Source organism: Blennius ocellaris, assembly GCF_963422515.1.
Source record: "Blennius ocellaris genome assembly, chromosome: 3".
NCBI classification, from domain to species: Eukaryota; Metazoa; Chordata; class Actinopteri; order Blenniiformes; family Blenniidae; genus Blennius; species Blennius ocellaris.
In genome coordinates this window covers 4,307,335-4,326,438 of record NC_137652.1, presented here as the reverse complement: position 1 = coordinate 4,326,438, position 19,104 = coordinate 4,307,335, and the positions used below count along the sequence as shown (strand labels likewise).

Sequence of the window (19,104 nt, the reverse complement as noted above, 5' to 3'; positions counted from 1 at the left end):
TCGGATGTCCTCTGCGCAGACTGGAGCCCCCACCCTCCTCTTCCTCCTCCTCCTCCTCCTCCCGACGCGCAGGGCGGAGACGCGGCGCGGCGCCGCCTGCTTTCACTGTCAAACCAGAGACCAGAGCACCTGTATGGAAATCCACGCAAACCCCAGGAAATCACGCAAATGAGGAGGGAAAGCGGCGGCTGGGTTTATTTCTCCCGGGCTGGAGGAGCGGCCATCTGCGCCACCTGAATTTTGGTTGGAGGCGTTTGACATCATTTCTGGGTCCAGGAACCAGGCCCGGGATGAATAATGGACCTCAGCAGGGGGCCGCTCGGGTCCTAAAGCCTTCTGGTTATTTGTTTACTAATTCTCATTGTAAATAAAGTTCAGATCTCCGCAGTGAAGCTCGAAAATTGACTTTTAAAAGGATTTGCAATAAGAGAACATGACGTCATGTCGGCGCTCTTAAATTGCAGTTACTTCACTAAATTAATTACAATTTCCTCTTAAATTGCAGAAAACTAGTCGCCACAAATCCACACCTATTCGACCACGCTGGAGTCATCAAGCTCATTTTAGAGGGGAAACTAGAATTTGTGGAGAAAACCCACATGTATGGAAAACATGCAAACTCCAAACAGGAATTTGCATGTCTGACCTTCCAGCAAGAATGAAAACCTGGTCTTACATGCAAGCAACCGAGTGCTGCAGACAATGTTGAACACAGCATATAAATATATATGTCTACATTTAGTGCTATACAAAACGGGCAAGGAGAGGAATTAAGATCAAGTATAATTTAGGTTTTAGGGAAGAGTTGTGACCGTCTGCAACTCAAGAGTTTAAACATTAAACTAGCAGCTGTTCTTCATGGACAAGAGCTGATTTATTTTTAATCACCCACTAAACAACAAATTACAGAGTGGATCTTTTTAAATAGCCCTTAAAAGTAAATGTACAATCCACTGTGGTTCTCCAGTAAATCCATGGCCTCCCTCTGATATACTGAAGTGAACATTCCACTCATTACCAGTGGATCTCAGCCATTTATCACTTGAGAAAAAAAAAAAAAATACTATGATCATTGCAGGAGAATCTTCAGAACGACTTCAAACTTTAAAGTAAACCAATGACGACACCACACAGACAACCCAGGACTCAGAATTACTGTTTATTCTGTAAATAAAACCGATGAAAGGTGAAGAGGGCCTGTGGCCTCGAGCAGGAACCTTCGAGTGTTGCAGCTCCTGCAAGGGACAAAAAGACATTCAGAATAATGAGCGAGACAATCGGCCAATAAAAGACCTGCGATGTGCATCATCAGTAGAGAAACTTACCAATATAGAAACCTCAAACTTCTCTTTTAATCTATTGGAGAAGAAAAAAAAAAAAAGTGTGATTTTTCACATTAAGACACTGGAAGCGGCACGTTTGTAACGCGACGCCTCAGAATGAAGTCAGAATCAGGAGCTGGAGACCAGCTCTCATAGTAGGTGTCAGAAAAGTTTATTTTTAGGTCTGTCATCACCGGCTGAACTGTATTTGGAGCTTCCAGGACCTTCCATCACTGAAGGTGAGGAGATCCAGGATCAGGAAAACGCCCGGAGACAAACTCACCTGCACTCCTGAAGCACAGCAGATCTTCACCCAGGAACCTCACGACCGCTCAGCGTCTCCATCCAGACCTGTACAGCCAACCAGATTAAAAAAAACTATTAAAAAAAAATAAGTCAAGTTAACTGGAAACACGCTTTAATGTTAAAATATTTTAAGCCTCAGAATGAAGTCAGAATCAGGAGCTGGAGTCCAGCTCTCATAGTAGGTGTCAGAAAAGTATATTTAAGTCTGTCATCACCGGCTGAAATGTATTTGGAGCTTCCAGGACCTTCCATCACGGAAGGTGAGGAGGTCCAGGAACAGACACTCACCTGCACTCCTGAAGCACAGCAGATCTTCCCCCAGGAACCTCGCGACCGCTCAGCGTCTCCATCCAGACCTGTACAGCCAACTAGATTAAAAAAAAAACCAAAAAAACAAAATCTATTATTAAAAAAAAACTTAGATAAATGGAGACACATTTTGTTGTTGAAATATTTTAAGCCTCAGAATAAAGTCAGAATCAGGAGCTGGAGTCCAGCTCTCATAGTAGGTGTCAGAAAAGTTGTTTTATTTTGTCATCAATGGCTTCTTTGTGCAGTTTCCTGACGACGCCCTGCATGTTGAGGTTGTTTACCTGAATCACAAGGCAGCAGGGGTAAAACACACTTCTACAAACTCACCTGCATTTATCACGTGACCGACAGCAGATCTTCATCCAGCCACACCTGAACTCCCCAGCCTGTTTTGGTGACGGTGGACAAAAATCAAAAAACGTAAGGACCTGAGCGCCAAACCGACATGAAATCAGTTTAAATAACATTAATGGAGCCTCAGAATTAAGTCAGAATCAGGAGCTGGGAGTCCAGCTCTCATAGTAGGTGTCAGAAAAGTTTATTTTAAGTCTGTCATCAGTGGCTGAAAGCAGTTCACACAACAACATATCACACATACTCACCAAGTGTCACATTGGATTGAATCCAGCTGAATGAAGTCTTCAACTCAGGAGGAAGCGCCATTGTTCGACCTCCACAGCTCAAGATCCACTGTGAAACATGGAGTTTAACTCGTCATGAGATGAAAATTGCACCACACGTGCTTTAAGAATCAGCCTCAGCAGCAAAGACACGAGGCTTCAGTTGAATACCAATATACCACATTTAATTCCCTGACCACCGAGATCTATTAGGAAACATTCCGTGTGTTTTATCAATTAAAGTAGTAAATAATCTGAGAGATCGAGATAGATTGAAATGCATGATTTACAATAAAAAAAACCCAAAAAAAACAGGAACTTTAATGTAATTTAAAATAACTGGCTGTAAAGGCCGCAGGCCACGTGTTTCCTCCACGTGTTGCCACTTACTCGTTCCGCTGCAATGGGCTGTCGAGGCTGTTCGTCAAACCACACCGGAGACCAAAGACGTGTGCTTTGGACGTTGTGTTTTCCCGTGAAGTCATTCTGATGGTTCAACCAGAAACTCTGTGAAGCGGCGGAACACGTCTGATCGCCTCCACGGGCAGCGAGGAAAAGACTGCGCTCGTCGGATATGGAGCTTTCCGGACCTTCCGGTTCCGCCCCGAAGCCCCGCCTCTTCCTCGGCTAGCGGGTTTAGCCACAGAGCTAACGAGCTGAATGCACGAAAACTATTCTTATAGCGTTCGTCATTACGGTTTCACGTTTTAAAAAAAATCCATTTCGAGTATATCTGATTACACAACAACACAATTTCAACAACGGCCAATTCCTCTGTAAATAAACCGTCAGCAGCCGCAGCAGCGTCTCATTCTGACCTACAGACTCTCGCAAAGCATTCTGGGAATTGTAGTTTTACATTGCAGTGACTCGAAAAGGCGATATTGTTTAAATTCAGTGACTACAGATTCACTATTCTATACATACAAAGTTCGAATATCGTAAACGTGAAGAGCTTTAACCATGTATGACCTGCTAAAAAGTTTATCCGGTAATTTTATTCATCAAAGAAGCAGTTCCACATGTTCAAAATACTAAACTACAAGTAATCAATAACATGTATCGCCTATGTAAAACCTACATGAAGTCTTAATTGTAAAGGTTCTGCAGAGGTTGTATGGTATTGATGCCATGTTGTTCACTATATCATCATCATGTTTGTCTCATGGTTTCAAAGCTAACTTTTGTTGGTTTCAAAATTTCCATTTCTTTTGAAGAAGGGAAAGAAAAAATTTTCTTTAAATCCAACTCACATTCAAGATCAACACCTCCTTCACAGGTAGCAGAAAAACTACCAGTGAACTGTGGACCTTCATAGCAACTCTCAGGCCCTCGAGATAAAATAGTGCAATCGCTTCAAATTAGAATAAGAGTAGAAATAGAAATATAAAGTTGAATGACAAAACCAGGCACTTGATCTACCCGAGTCGACATCATGTGATGATCAGAAGGTGAAAGCAGCACACTGTGTGCTTCAGTCCACAAAACTACATAATATTGGAATTCATATTTGTATACATACTTCCATTTGTATTGATTTTTTTTTCTTTTTAATGTCACTTAATTTCATCCCACAAACTGTATTGAACCCTTGTTGCTGACCAGTTCTGGACCCCGACTCACATGTTTGACACCCCTGATCTAAAGTCTTTCACTGTTTTTTCAGGATGCTGAGAAAAAAACAGTGAGCAGAGCTGAAGAGTTTCAGATTAAAGCCTCAGTGTCACAAAACCTTCTTGAAGCCCCCTGATATGTGGTTGTAGTGAAATGGGGAGAACATCTCAGTGTCACACTGTTCCTGATGAGAGGACGTTTTCTTTCCGGATCAGTGGGAAGGTGATAAACTACCTGAGGCACCACATTTTAGGATGTGTGTGTTTCCCTTGAGTGCCACACACGTCATGTAATAGTTGCACCAAATGGAAATATCCAGAACTTTAAAAAAGAAAAAAGAAAAACCGCACCGGACGAATAGCAGAAGACCAAAGGAAGAGTCCAGGGGAGGTTTAATTTCTACATTTATTCTCATCATAGCTGTACAGGAATGCATCGTCACAGCAGAAACACAACCTAAACCCAACCATGGCACAACAGCCGTCACAACACATCCAAAACTCAACCATAAATGTACAGGCCCACTCAGCTCACCTCAGTTCAATGTTTATAATTGTCATCAATATATTATTATTATTATTATTATCATTATTATTATTATTATTCACATAGAACCATCTGTCTCTCAAATATATCTTTGTTTTCAAAGAGCATAAAAATACAAGTGGACTCTTCATTGGGATGAACACTGGTGGTTGATCCACTGTCTCATTTATATGGGAGGGGCGGGGGGGAGGGTACTGAAAACTGGGGGGGCCGAGGAGCAGCAGAGCCAACTTATTACATCTTAAAGGGGAGGGACGGGGTGGGGGGGGGGGGCTTCTCTGTGACTACAGGAGGTCTCAGTACTCACAACTCAACCTAAAAGCTAGTTCTGACGTCACAGACACACCGGGGGGCGTTTGACTATTTGTCAGGAACCCAGAAAATAAAGCATCAAAAACATTGTCGGGATGGACGACGAGAAGTAAACTGAATATGTGAGAAAGAAGAGTGACAAGGCACAGAGAGATGCAGAGTGAACAGAACAGACACAGCAGGAGGGAAAAACTAGGGGGGGGAGGGGGGGGGGGCAGATTAGAGGTTTCACTAACCAACACTAGAGGGAGCTCTACAAGCTGAAATACCCAGGTATATTATAAACTCTATGTATGTTTGTTTACTGGATGTACTATATAAAGCATTGAAATATAGGAGTATCTTTTAAAAACACTGTTCACCGCAGCAGGACAAAGTGATATACCACATGAGTGTGCTTGTACGTGTGTGTGTGTGCAAATGTGTGTGTGTGTGTGTGTGTGTGTGTGTGTGTGTGTGTGTGTGTGAGAGTATGTCATGGACGCACATCTTTTTATCGTCTTTCTGATCATTAGGTTAACTACTGTACGAGTGAGAGGACAATTGACATGAGCATCAGCAGGGACGACACACACACACGCACACTCGTAACGACAACGAACGGCAACGACAACGGCAACGGCAACGACGGCGACGTGAACTGGAGACGACACACACGTCAGGAAGTCCGGCGAACCACGATTCCCCCACTCGTACAGGAGAGAAACAGAGGCTACGACTCGTCTAGGAGGTGGGATATGGGGGGGGGGGGGGGGGATGCATCCTGTGTGACAGACTCAGAAAGTGGTCCGTCGTCTCGTGTGCTTTTTAAAAATGTCTCCTCGTGACCTCGTTGGCCTCGTCCGAACCGTCGGACGCTCCGTGTGCTTCATTTTCTTTTTTCTTTTTTCCGCCGGTAGAGCAACGTGCTCGTCCGTCCGCCTCTCCGACGGGATCGATGAGAGAGGATTGTGCTTCTCAGGCCGGGGGGGGGGGGGGGGAGTCGGGTCACTCGCTGGTGCTGACAGAGGTCAGAGGTTGTGTGGGGGCGGAGCCTCCTCCCCCGGAACCCGGGAGGTCGACTCGAGCTACTGCGCCAGACGAGACGACCCTCTCCTCCGTATTGTACGAGGCTACATGACTAGTGGAGCCAGCGGGGAGCCTTGGGGAAGTCCTTCTTGATACACCTACGCATGTTGGAGGGGTGGGGGGGGGAGGGTGGGTGGAGGGGGGGGAGGGGGTTGGAAGGGAGATGCGGGCCGGACGTCAGTCGAGCATCGCGTCCAGCTGGTCCGCCAAGTCGTCAAACATGCTGCCGATGTCATCCAGGATGGAGACGGTTTCCTTTTTGCTGGACGGAGAGCTGGAGAGAGAGACGAGAGAGAATGAGGCCCAGGCAGGAACAGGCTGCAGGAACACACTGCAGGAACACTGCAGGAACACTGCAGGAACACTGCAGGAACACAGGAACACACTGCAGGAACACACTGCAGGAACACACTGCAGGAACACACTGCAGGAACACTGCAGGAACACCCTGCAGGAACACCCTGCAGGAACACAGGAACACACTGCAGGAACACTGCAGGAACACTGCAGGAACACAGGAACACACTGCAGGAACACTGCAGGAACACCCTGCAGGAACACCCTGCAGGAACACACTGCAGGAACACACTGCAGGAACACACTGCAGGGACACTGCAGGAACACAGGAACACCCTGCAGGAACACACTGCAGGAACACTGCAGGAACACTGCAGGAACACAGGAACACCCTGCAGGAACACACTGCAGGAACACAGGAACACTGCAGGAACACTGCAGGAACACTGCAGGAACACAGGAACACACTGCAGGAACACACTGCAGGAACACACTGCAGGAACACACCGTATGATCTGAAGGAGCCTTAAAGGCAAAACTAGAACTTGTCATAGTTTCGTCCAGCGTTCCACTCGGACAGATTTCCATTTCAGGTGTTTTTAGTGGACGTTTCGCCCTCGATCCACCTGCTCCACTGACACCCAAGTGTTTTGACTGGTTCCCCTTCAAAATAATATGTTTGGAAGATTAGGACCCAGATGTTAATGAGATGTTCATTTATAACAGTCTGCTTGCAAGGCACAATATATACTTGAGTGTACGTAGTTGTACATCCTCAGTTTACCTAATCCCAGTGCCATCTTCCATACATCTGGAAGAACCAGCCGATCTCAGAGCTCAGTGCTCCGACATTATGAAATAAGTTTTGTTAAGCAGGAGTGAAACCGACAACTGAAGCTCAGGCTGTGCAACAAATAAGCTGTGACTCACTGACAACTCACCCGATTGAGGCAGAAGAAAGTGCAGCTTCGTTTGCTGTGGAATCTCAACTGAATATGTTGTTACTTAGGAAATATATGAGGCTATCATCTTACATTTAGCGGTTCGGGTGAGGGATTAATGACGAAACAAGAAAGAAACCTAAACTGGGATTGATCTCACCTCAATTCTGACCTTCTAACAAGCTGAAAATCTCCAAACACATTCATTTAAGGGCTTCAGACACTGAACACAAGTAGAAACGCAACACTTTTGGTTTTTTGCTCCCATTTCTCATGAGCTGAACTCAAAGATGCAGAACATTTCCTCCGTACACAGAAGACCTATTTCTCTCACATACTGTTGACAAATCTCTCTAAATCTGTGTTCGTCAGCACTTCTCCTTTCCCACATAATCCTCCCGCCTCACAGGCGACAAACAGTCCTTTGACATTAAATCAACTGTGTTTTTAAGTGGCTGTGCTGTTATGATTATTTTCTTCAAGTGTGTAATCTGCTTTGTTTACATTTAAAATAAAACAGGTATTTAAACTATTACATTGAAGTGGGTTTCGATTGCTGTTGTGTAATTTATTACTTGTTTGCATGAGAGATGCGCGTCGACCGTTGCGATTTTATACAGATAAATTATGTCGAACGCAGGCGAGAAATGCGATTTGAATGTAATGTTGTTTTCAACGAGCGCCGTATTAAAAAAAAAAAAAAAAAAAAAAAGGTCCTCTTGTGGGGCAGCAAAGGGTTTCGTCAAGTCAAACCACAATAAAACTCGAGGGATTTGTTCAAGTAGAAGTTTGTGAAGTGAAGTGTGATTTGAATGACGACAGTACACACGAGCCATAGCAACCGTTGCTACGGGGAGACGTCGTCTCTGACCCAGAATCTGAAAAAGGCGGTTTAAAGTGCTAAATGTTTCAATGTGTTTCTACAAAGAGAGAAGTTTGGCTTCGGCTCAAGTTCAACATCAACTCCCTTTTTACGGCTGGATTGGGATTATTTTGATGTTATTGTCAAGTATGTTCAACGGCCGAATAATTCTGCCTCTTTTTCCTCAGAAAACTTCAAACTGTCAGATGATTTTCAGTGTTTGTGTGTCTTGTGAGGCGCCTGGGTTCCAGATGTGTCGCGCTGCAGGAGGCCACTATAATATCTATATCACAGTGAATTTTCTCGCTGTCCTTCAATAAATCTTTGCTCAGTGGGGCGCAGTCGGAGTTGTGCATGGCGCATGAAGTAGGCCGACATCGTAGGACTTAAAGAGAAATGTACTGGTAAAACAGGCTGCGCTGAAATTGACTCATAAGTCAAAATAATTCGGAATAAAAAAATATTCAGTTTACTCAGACCTTGAGAGATTTTTTGTTTTAAATGTCACTTCACTGGGAAAAATTACAGTGGTCTCTTTCAATTTTTATTTGTTCCTTCCAGACCAATGATGTTAAGAACAGTCCGTGGTCGTGCTTGTGTGTCTTTCAAATGTGTAAAAATGACACTCGTCTTTTTGTCTGATGAGCTGATTCATTACTTTTGATTAAAAAAAGTGACGAAATAGGGGGAAAAATAGCGGTTTAAACATATTTGATGACGTGAGGCTACAGGATAGTAGAAACATTCCCAAACTGTCAAATCCCAAAGCAGGATATTTTATTTATACTTATATTATTTTTCAATTTGGAAGTGATTTGCTGAGGATCGACGGAGGGATTGTGGGAAAAGTGCAGCACGGGACCAAACACAACCAGGTTCAGCTGTGAGCGAAACAGCGGCCCTGCATGATCCTCCTGAGGTTTTTCTTCATCACTGCTTTGCAAAAGCGATGATGTAATCTTTTTTAAATTTAACTTTTTTTGGGGGACTGTGGGGGAACCCGGCATGGCGATAATGGTGTTTGGTCGTTTCTCACTGAGGACCGTGTGCAAAAATAACCAGTAAAAAAACTACCAGACATGTCAAATCAGGTCCGTCAGAAAACTTTACAAGCGCAGAGGAAAGCAGGTATTTGTGCTCATCATCATCATCATCATCATCATCATCATCATCATCATCATCATCATCATCACCGCCTGATCACTGGACACAGAACTCACTCATTGTGCGCCTCCTCCTCCTCCTGGATCTTGTGCTCCACGGCCTGCAGGGCTGCAGCCAGGGAGGCGCTGGTCTCCTCCAGACGATGCTGAGCCTCGCCCCCCTGCTCCTCCTCCTCCTCCTCCTCCTCCTCCCTCTGGCCCTCCGCCTCCTCTCGCGCTCCCTCCATCCTCGAGGCCCGGTCCTCCGCTCTCCTCCTCTCCTCCTCCTCCTGCTCCTTGTGCCTCCTCTCCTCTTCCTCCCTCCTCCTCTCCTCTTCCTCCTCCGCCTCCCGGCTCCCGAGCAGGTCGATGGAGAGGCCGGCGATGGAGGAGCGGGGGGGTTTGACGGGGTGCGGCGAGGGCGTGGAGGGACTCTGGGCGGGGGACTGGGAGGTGAGGGGGAGTCCCGGGGAGAGGGAGGGGGCCGAGGGGGTGTCCGGGGCAGGAAGCGGGGCAGCGGGAAGCGGGGAGGACGGTTTGGGGGTGGAGGTGGGGGTGGGGGTGGGGGTGGGGCTGGCTGCGGCTGGGCTGGTGGCGGCCGGGCTGGGGCTCATGGCCACTTTGCCTGGTTTGGGTGCGGTCGGGGGCCCCCGGGGTTTGGGGGACACAGGAGGGGGGACCCGCTTTGGCTCTGCACACAAACAGTGACCGTGGAGGTTAAATCTTTCCACTTTCTATTTTCTAATATTTCTGCTTCAGCGAGACCAAATGTTCTCTGGAAACACGAGCGGGCTGCAAAAAAGAAGCCATAGTCTTGAAATATCACACGTTTCCTTTTTAATGAGACGCTCGATCTTCAACACCGAAGCCTCCTCAATAACACACGGTGGCGTCTGCAATGACCATCTGGTGTAAACGCTGCGGCTTTGTTTACTTAAATCTGCCGCCGCCCACCATTCTCCCAACAGGACGTATAGAGAAGACGCTTTAAGCCATGCAGGGCCCACGTCTGCGCTCAAACGACCCTATGGCGCCATCGATTCATCGTTCAATATCATTTTAAGACTGTTTTCATCTGGATGAGGACTTGTTCTAGTTTTCAGTATTTAAATCTCTATCCTCTACGTTGTAAAGCAACGACAAGGACTCTGTGGGGTTTGTTGCGCAATCGTGCGTCTTCGACTTAAATCCGCGGGACACAAACAGACTGTTTCAGAGGATTTCACACATTTTAAAAGATGGAAACATGGAACCAGATCAGTCGACCAATAGATGTCAAGTTGAGTAAAATAATAGCAAAGTAATCTAAAATACCAACAAATCCAAATGTTTTTCTTAAACTGAATGCACATTTTCTTTTTAAAAAGAATCAGGTAAAGCCCTAAAGTGTTCACATTTAAATTAACTTTTTTTTATCAAATCTATTGTGAACAACTTGTGCGAATAAAACTGGTCTGGTCAGAAATGCCACCTCGGCATCAAAGCATGATTTTAATCGCTAATGTGTTCTAGTAATAAAGTTATTTCACTGTTACTGCTGCATGATCCCTCAGATCGTTTCTCTGATCTCTACTCTTACTGGAAGTGCGCCCACTGGTGGAGAAAATGGGAACAGCGCTTTCCTTCATTCCCTTCAGAGCAGGGGTGTCAAACATGTGGCCCGGGGGTCAGAACCGGCCCACCAGACCATCTAATCCGGCCCGCCATGTGATTTTGAAGTGTAAAAATGAAAACTGACAGAGGCTGATCGCAAAACACTGGATCGGCCAAAAATGACATTCAAAACCGCCCTTGGTCAGAATTAATGAATGCGTCTGTGGAGGTCACATAACTCAACACATTTCACAATAAAACAATGAGTCCAACTTATGTGAAGTGATACTTTAGAAACGTAACGTAAAAAAAATGTCCAGATGATGACATATTGTTTTAATCCTGAATAAAAATACAATATGCAGATACAGCTGATTGTGTTTGTTTGCAAATATAATATCTGATTTCCTTTAATATGTATATTTCAGAATAGACGGGCAAAGTCTTGCAGTTACAAAAGGATCAAAAGAAGGAAAGACTTTGCATTTGTCCATATCTGCAGTTTAATATGTGATGTTTGACTTGTTCGGCCCTCCAGAGGTCAGGCTAGGTTGATGTGGCCCCTCAACTGAAATCAGTTTGACACCCCTGGTTAAGAGTCGCGTCCTGCATGTCGACACAACAACATCTAACCAAACGCTTAATACAAGTCTGATGAAGAGCTTTACATTGCATCCAGGAGTTCTGAAGTAGTCAATGTCTTCGTTAATATTTTTAAAGTCCTGAACCGCCTGGAGGCTCGGATCTGAAGCTGGAGCAGCGTGTTTGACCCTCCTGGTGCAGGACAACACTGATCCTGGAGAAACAACACGTCCTTCACCCACTGGCCTCATGACATAGAAATACTTCTGGTGAGAAAGTGAAGTTACATTCATACTTTGGTACTTTTGGGGGAATTTTAAGATCGTGACCTTTGTCCTTCACTTGAAATTCTTTGATGGAAATCTTATATAACGACCCTCTTTAAGTCTTTAGAGTGGAGTGAATAAGAATTCGATTTGTCAGTGCAAAGTATGTGTGTGTGTGTGTGTGTGTGTGTGTGTGTGTGTGTGTGTGTGTGTGTGTGTGTGTGTGTGTGTGTGTCTCACCGGGGCTTTGTGCCATGTCGGCGCTGTCGGGCCCGGGTATGGGGACCCTGCGAGTGGGCGTTGGCGGGTCGGCCTGCGTCTTCCTCAGGGTGACGGCGGACGGCTTGGGGGACACCGGCGGCCTCAGGGACTTCCGGGCCTCCATCCACTCGCAGCTCTCCCTGCTGGCGTCCGTCCTCTCCGACGCCTCCGACACGGGCCTCCGTCTCAGGACCACGCCGCCGTTCTGCTGCGGCTCGCCGTCGCTTTTCCCCCCGGCGTCGCCTTGAGCGCCGGGCGAGTCCGGCAGGCTGTTGCCCTGGGCGCCGCGCTCCGCGCCGCGCTCGGCGCCGCGCGCCCTCCCGCGGATGGCGTCGGAGCCCGTCGTCATGGTCACCACCGTGGTGACCGCCGGCGCCTCGGAGTCGGCGGCGGCGGTGGGAGGCCGCGGCTTCCTCCGGAGGGTTCCCGTGCCGTCGGCGACCTCCGACGCGGAGGAGATCACGGTGGAGCGGGGCCGCGGCTCGGGGCGCCGCTGCTGCGCCGGCGGCCGAGGCGAGCGTTCAAGATGGCCGCCGGGGAGACCCTCGGGTCCGCCGATGGTCTTGCGTCGATTCAGGACGTCCTCCTCCTCCGACCCGAGTCCTCCCGCGCCCGCTTGACGACGGAGTAGCGGCGGACTCACCTGGAGATCACAGGGGAAACGTTGAGACACGTTTAGCAGTAACACACCCGTCACCGATTACTCAGTTACTATTTGTTCTGGCGAGTTTTTTTTTAAAACGAGCATCTGTGCAAAGGTGAGTTTTCTCGTCGTCCCCCCCCAAGTCGCCGGCGACCCACCTGCAGGTAGTTGGCGCCGCTCCCCAGGTTCTTCGGCGGGGCTTTGGTCCCGACCACGATGGAGGTCTCCAGCATGGCGGCGAGGCTGCGGACGCTCCCGGACGCCCCCTCCGACCTCTCCAGGCCCGCCGCCTCCTGGGCCCGCAGGGCCGCCCCCAGGGCACCGCAGTCGCTGGCCCGCCGCTCGCGGTACGTCGGCAGCAGGCCGAGCAGCCCCTCCGCCCCGCCCCCCTCGCCGCCCTCGCCCTCGCCGTCGCCCCCGGTGATGGAGGAACAGGAGCGCTTGGGCGGCGTCGGCGGCCGGCCTTTCCTCCGGGGACGGAGGGTGACGGACGACTGGCTGCGGTTGACGGTGACGTCGTTGGCGGCGGCGGTGTGGGTGGAGCTGCTGCGGCACACGGTGGCGTAGCGGGAGTCCGACTCGGAGCCGATGAGGCTGTGAGTCCGTCGCCGCTCCTCCTCCTCGCAGGGGAGCCGCAGCAGAGGCACCGACGCGTCCGGCGCCGCCGTCTGCGTGGAGGGCCGGGGCCGGGGCCGGGCCCTGGGGGAGGCCTGCTGGGCGCGGCCGTGGGGGGGCGGCGGCGTCTGCGGCGGGGTTTGACCCGGGGTCTGCGCCAGGCCCGGCCGGGGCTTGGCCAGCGGACTGGGGACGCCGTCCCTCTGCTTCCTCGCCTCCCTCCGGGGCGGTTCCGAGGCGGAGACGCCGCCGGGGCTGGGCGGAGGCGTGGGGGAGGGGCTCTGCTCGGCGCCGCCTCCCCCCCTCTGCAGCTCCTTCAGCCTCCTCACCCCCAGCATCATCTTCTTCTGATGGCCTGGACACAAGACAGGCAAAGGAGACGGAACACGCACTGTAACAGCGAACCGGGAGACGTTCCAGACTTATTCCCAAATGTTTTGAAAAGTAACTTATACCGACATTTTGTGTGGGGAAAAAAATAGAGGCCATTTTGTGTTCTTCATGCTCATTAAAAGCAGCACACAGCTGCACAGACTGCTGCAGGGCCTCGCGTTTCGCCAGCAAAAACTCAAGAGATCCTTGCAGAACTTTGTTTTCACCACTTTACTTTACTCGGCACTCGGTCCGGGTTTGAAATGTGAAAACATCCATCGACGACGGAACACAGAGCGACGTGGTTTTGTTTCGTCGTGCGTCTGTTCCGACACTGTTCCCGTCTTACCCAGCTTCGTGATGCCGATCTCCTGCAGATCCTCCAGGCTGATGTCGGAGACGAAGTCGATGTTTTCGTATCCGTTCTGGACCAGAACCTGGTAATACTGACTGAGACCCAGATGAGACAGCCAGTCTCCCAGATTGGCCTAAAAAAATAAAATAAAATACAAACACAAACACGTCGGTGAATCGCGCTCTGAGGCTCTGGAGTACGATTCTGGGATTTCGGTTCAATTGGACCCTGTGTAAGAAACAACAGTCTTTTTCATTTCAAGTATCTGCTGGTTGTCCACTAGGAGGCGCAGTCTCAGTGTGAGTCCAGGTCAAAAATGCAGCAGACTCAGAACTGAAGAGCAATGTGATGCAGGAGCTAAAGAGGCTTTTGCATTTTTACTGTGAGCAGAACAGCTGTGATACTGTGAGATTTTGAAGTCCTACGTTCTGAAAAGCGACAAGCTGCTGACAGCACTGTGTTGCATTTTCTATTTTATTTGCACTTCATAACATCATAACGTTGTCACTTTGGATGAGATCACACACGGTGGCGCGTCGTCACTGTTCTGACATATCCATTAGTCGCAAGACAGTGAGGCTGGTGTCAAATTACAGGAACTTTGCGTTAGAAAAAAAAAAGGGGGGGGATTTTGTGATTTATGAATAATGTAACTGTAGTGAAGTTCCAGGAGTATAAATGCCAAGTCCACATCAACCACTGAACGAGGGCACGTGTGTGTGTGTGTGTGTGTGTGTGTGTGTGTGTGTGTGTGTGTGTGTTGCAATTGCGGCGCAGCTTCAATGAGAATTTCTTTTCTGCAGTTGGTTTATGACAGTGTTTTTCAACCACTGTGCCGCGGCACACTGGTGTTTCCGCGAGATCTCGTCAGGTGAGCCGTGGGAAATTATCCAATTTCACATTTTTTTTCTAAAAAAACATTTGCTCTCACAGCGACAGTGTGTTGCAGAGTAATCATGTATAAATACTCTTCGCCACTAGATGACAGCGCAGAACGTTGCCAGTGAAATGTAAAGTGACAGACGTCAGTCTGGTTAATCTCCACCTCCTGCTACCATCTTGTATCAAAGTACTGTGTCAGTGACAGTGATGGAGAAGTTTTTGAAAAGGAAGAATGTGAACCAGGATCTCAGCTCTTCATCCATCAGGTCCAGGTTTCACACTGAGGGAGTCACAATTAAAAAAAAGACATTGGGAAATACTTTTTTCTGTAATTATTTGATTCCTGTTGATAAAACTTTGATGAGAATGACTTTATATTGTTAATAGAGGCTACAGAGTTTCACGTTTTAACATTTTCGGGTGGTGGCGGTGTGCCTCCAGATTTTTCCAAAAACAAAAAAGTGTGCCTTGGCTCAAGAAAGGTTGAAAAACACTGGTTTATGACACGCGGGCGCCTTACAGGCTTGTGGTCCGGCAGCCAGTCGGTGGAAGGGAGCTTGCTGATCTCTGACGTTAACTTCTTCCGATGTCCGGGCTTCATGACCCCGATCGCCGTCAGGTCCTTCAACAGCAAAGCAAAACTTAAGTCACGTCACTGGATTCCGCGGCCGCGACCTGCAGGTGTTTCGTCGTCTTCTTATGGAAAAATATACAAAAAAGAACAATTTCATGCGCGAGTCTGACATTCATACATGGGCGGTGTGTGATACGCCCTCGGGAGCATCTTGCTTTGGATAATCTCTGATGAGAGTCTGCCGCCCTGAGGGAGGGTGAACGTCATACCACTGTGTCTGCTTCAGTGCCCACACACACACACACACACACACACACACACACACACTATCACACACACACACATATATATACGATGGCAATAAAACCACACTCAAGGACAAACAGAGCGCAGTGTTTATAGAACACGCGGCCATGTGTGAACACACATATGTAAATGAAGCAGACAGAGTATGAGAAGTGACTGGTTGAGGCTCAGGACTCACACCGGGGGGAGGGGGGGTGGGGGTGGGGGGGTCAGGTGACAGAGACAGGAGGGTCATGATGACATCATCCAGGTCAGTGGAGGAGGGGGGGGGGGGGGGAGAGCTGATTTGAGAGCTGTGCAGGGCGGGGCCTTGACAGACAGAGGTGGGCGGGGCGTGAGGGGGTCAGGGGGTCATGACCTTACCTCGGGGGTCATGCGGCTAATGGTGTCTAGATCATATCCCGCGGTGAGGAAGTGGGTGGTGTAGAACTGCAGCTGAAACTCACCCAGCCACGTCACTACTGCCTGCTTCTAGAACACAGAACACAGAACACTACTGCCTGCTGCTAGAAGAGCCCGCCGGCTGCTTCTAGAGCACAGAGCGCACGTCGGCTCCACGACACAGTGAAGCGCCCCCCGGGGTCCAGGAGGAGGAGGAGGGAGGAGGAGGAGGAGGGAGGAGGAAGGACTGCTCTAGAACACTGCACAGGAGCAAATCAAACCACACGTTTCATAGAGCATAAAGCCTCGATCCAACCCTGCAATTATAATACATTTAAAGAAACTAAAAAAACAAAATGATCTGCAAGGCCTGATACTATGAATTTGATTTGGCACAACCGTGACTCCCGAACAATACCGCTTCTGATTCACAAGGGCTTTTTAAAAATAGCAGCACACACGAGCACAGATTAAGTGCAAATACTCGCCTCTAGTGATAATTAGCCAGTTACGTTTTGAGATCTCTGCCGCTGGGAATTGTGCCACCGTCCCCACGGAAAGATAAATGAAACAGTGCTCGCCTAAAACTTGATGAATAATGTGTTTCATGTCGACCTGGAAGGTTCTGCATCTCGCTGACTTCTGCTACTCGACTGTGAATTAATGGGGGGGGGGGTCAACAGTTGTCAACAGCTCTAAAGGAAAATTGTGTGCAGAAAGGTTCACGAGTCAATTTGAAATCAGCTCCTTCTGTTTGTAGTGCAACTGGAAGGGATCTCAAAACCAACTCTTCGCCCACGCGTCACTAAAAGTGAGTTCTGACGGTCGCTTGGAAGGACTGGCGCAGATCAGAAACACCCTGCGAATCGTTTTTTTCTAAACGACTCCGGTGTAAAGATCAGTCGTTAGGGACGAAGGACACGCTGCAACCTGTGTCTCCTGTTTGAGTCTAGATTTCTTCCTGCGACCCGCTCGGTTCTAGAACCTTCAGCTTCACAGAACAGAACAGAACAGAGCAGCTGGGGTGGGGGGGTGAGGGGGGTGGTGGGTGAGTGGGGGGGTGAGTGGGGGGGACGGATTGTAGGGACAGAAGGCGAGACGGCAACTGACTCCTCAAGTGTGTCTGTCACTCTGCCTGTCTCCATGGCGACACACTGCCCGTCGCCAGCGTGTCGTCTGTCCAGGTGACGGCGGCCTGGCAGAGGCCCCGCCCCCTCTCGCCACCTGGGTAGATGCCACGCCCCTCAAACCGAGACGCGTGGTTGAGGTGACACCAAACCAGAGAGAGAGAGAGAGAGAGAGAGAGAGAGAGAGAGAGAGAGAAAAGGGGAGGATTCATACGACGTGAACTCACTTTCCCATCATCCTCCTCTGCTTTGCGCTCGAACGACCGCTGCTCGTGAGCGGTGCAACCGGAGGAGCCTGGAGGCAAAGACAGGGAAAAGCATATGTCACTTCAGCAAGAGAGCGAATTCCTCCATCTTGAAATGAAAGTCGGAAGCTTCTGTGGTCTTTAATGCACTTTCCACAATTATTTGTTATCATCCAGCCGGTAACAAACAAACGTCTTTGCCTCGACGAGTTTCCTTTAAAAAAAAAAAAAAAACGAAAACGTTTCTCTCTCTGCAAATCAACAAATCATTTATTTCCTTAAATGGTGCAAAGTAAAGGAACTGCATTGTCGGAGGGTGAGAAGCGCTGGCGAAATGAAACCCGAGTCGGGTTTCTCCTGCCTACATGGTCCTTCGGAATAATTCTACTAACAGCTTTCATGCTTGGCTGCCTTTGTGGTGCTGCTTTAGCGCCACACTTCCCACATCGCACTTAAACCAGAAGAACGACAGCAGATTAAATATGGTAATTTATGGGGTTCTTTCAAAGTGAGATTACTGAAACAACGACCAGCTGAGGGCCCAAATTAAAGAGGGAAGAGCGAAGGCGCTCCAGGTCAGCAGGTGACAATGTGAGCGAATAGAAATACGTGCACGCGTTTACACGCACGTGCACATTTCGGAGAAGCGCCGTAGAAATATTGCTAATACAGATAAATAATCACTCAATAACGTGCGCGGATGCATTCAGGCCACTGTTGTAACTTTGCTAATGCGACTCACCTTCCTTTATGTGTTACAATTGCAATTAAACCTCTTTGATCGTGAGAAATGTGACGTTCCTCTTGAGATTTTGATCGATATTACATATTATAATGAATCTCTTACGTAGAAAAAGTTCTCTCTTCGACTGAAATCTGTTGACCGTTCAGATATTTGAGTCCAGTAAAAGCTTCGCCATGTTCGGAAAAAGATGCTTGAGATGGTTGGAGTTTTGTTAACATGGCGTGTTGATGATGCTCCATCGTCACCCAACGTTTTCTATCTGCTCAACAGAACTGGACTTTGTTTTCCCATCTCCGCTCTGCAGAGCCCTGCAGGTGGCCTCATATTCTAATTTGATGTATTCACTGTCCTTTCACAAGGAAAGTACAAACAACATAAGAATGACCCCCCAAAAATGCATTAGATCTCAGCGGAATCACAAAACTGAATAGAGATTTAAACAATGTGTGATTTTTCTTACTTCAGATGCGTCAGATCTGGTTGGTTTTAATATTTCCCTGCACTGACGCTTGTGGATCTGGTGGGTTCGTCATCAGGAAGCCTGACAGAGCACCAGTCAGGTGTGTTGACTCATTACTAAATTCATTAATCTAACTTGTCACGCTGCCGCGAACGACAAAGTACATAAATTCTTATAATTTTTTTAACAAGAATTGTCCCAGATCACTTAAAGCAGCATCTTACAAAGTTTTTTTTTTTTTTTGTAATAAATAAAGCAATACTTAATACCCCCTGTCTGCTGGAGACAATGTGGAAATCAATGCGCAAACCACACACATATTTTCTGGGACTGCCCCTTCATCAAACAATACTGG

General features: G+C 48.2%; 1 protein-coding gene and 1 long non-coding RNA gene across 2 annotated transcripts in view; both read right to left on the bottom strand.

The window, feature by feature from the left end:
- Positions 1-1,139: 1,139 nt before the first annotated feature.
- On the bottom strand, positions 1,140-3,097 carry LOC308149079. The gene is made up of 7 exons (XR_013937225.1): positions 2,951-3,097; positions 2,543-2,630; positions 2,268-2,326; positions 1,917-1,996; positions 1,606-1,673; positions 1,326-1,356; positions 1,140-1,235 (listed from the first exon to the last, which is right to left on the bottom strand). It is a non-coding gene; the product is annotated as an uncharacterized lncRNA (long non-coding RNA).
- A 3,180-nt stretch (positions 3,098-6,277) lies between these two features.
- The window catches only part of LOC308128593 (uncharacterized protein), a gene marked incomplete at both ends in the record, with an annotated part of 38,539 nt that continues 25,712 nt past the window's right edge, over positions 6,278-19,104 (bottom strand). The window contains 8 exon segments of the mRNA XM_080494213.1: positions 6,278-6,374; positions 9,421-10,033; positions 12,024-12,687; positions 12,846-13,657; positions 14,024-14,162; positions 15,432-15,533; positions 16,155-16,262; positions 17,527-17,594. Of these exon segments, the coding sequence (XP_080350339.1) occupies positions 6,278-6,374; positions 9,421-10,033; positions 12,024-12,687; positions 12,846-13,657; positions 14,024-14,162; positions 15,432-15,533; positions 16,155-16,262; positions 17,527-17,594 (2,603 nt within the window).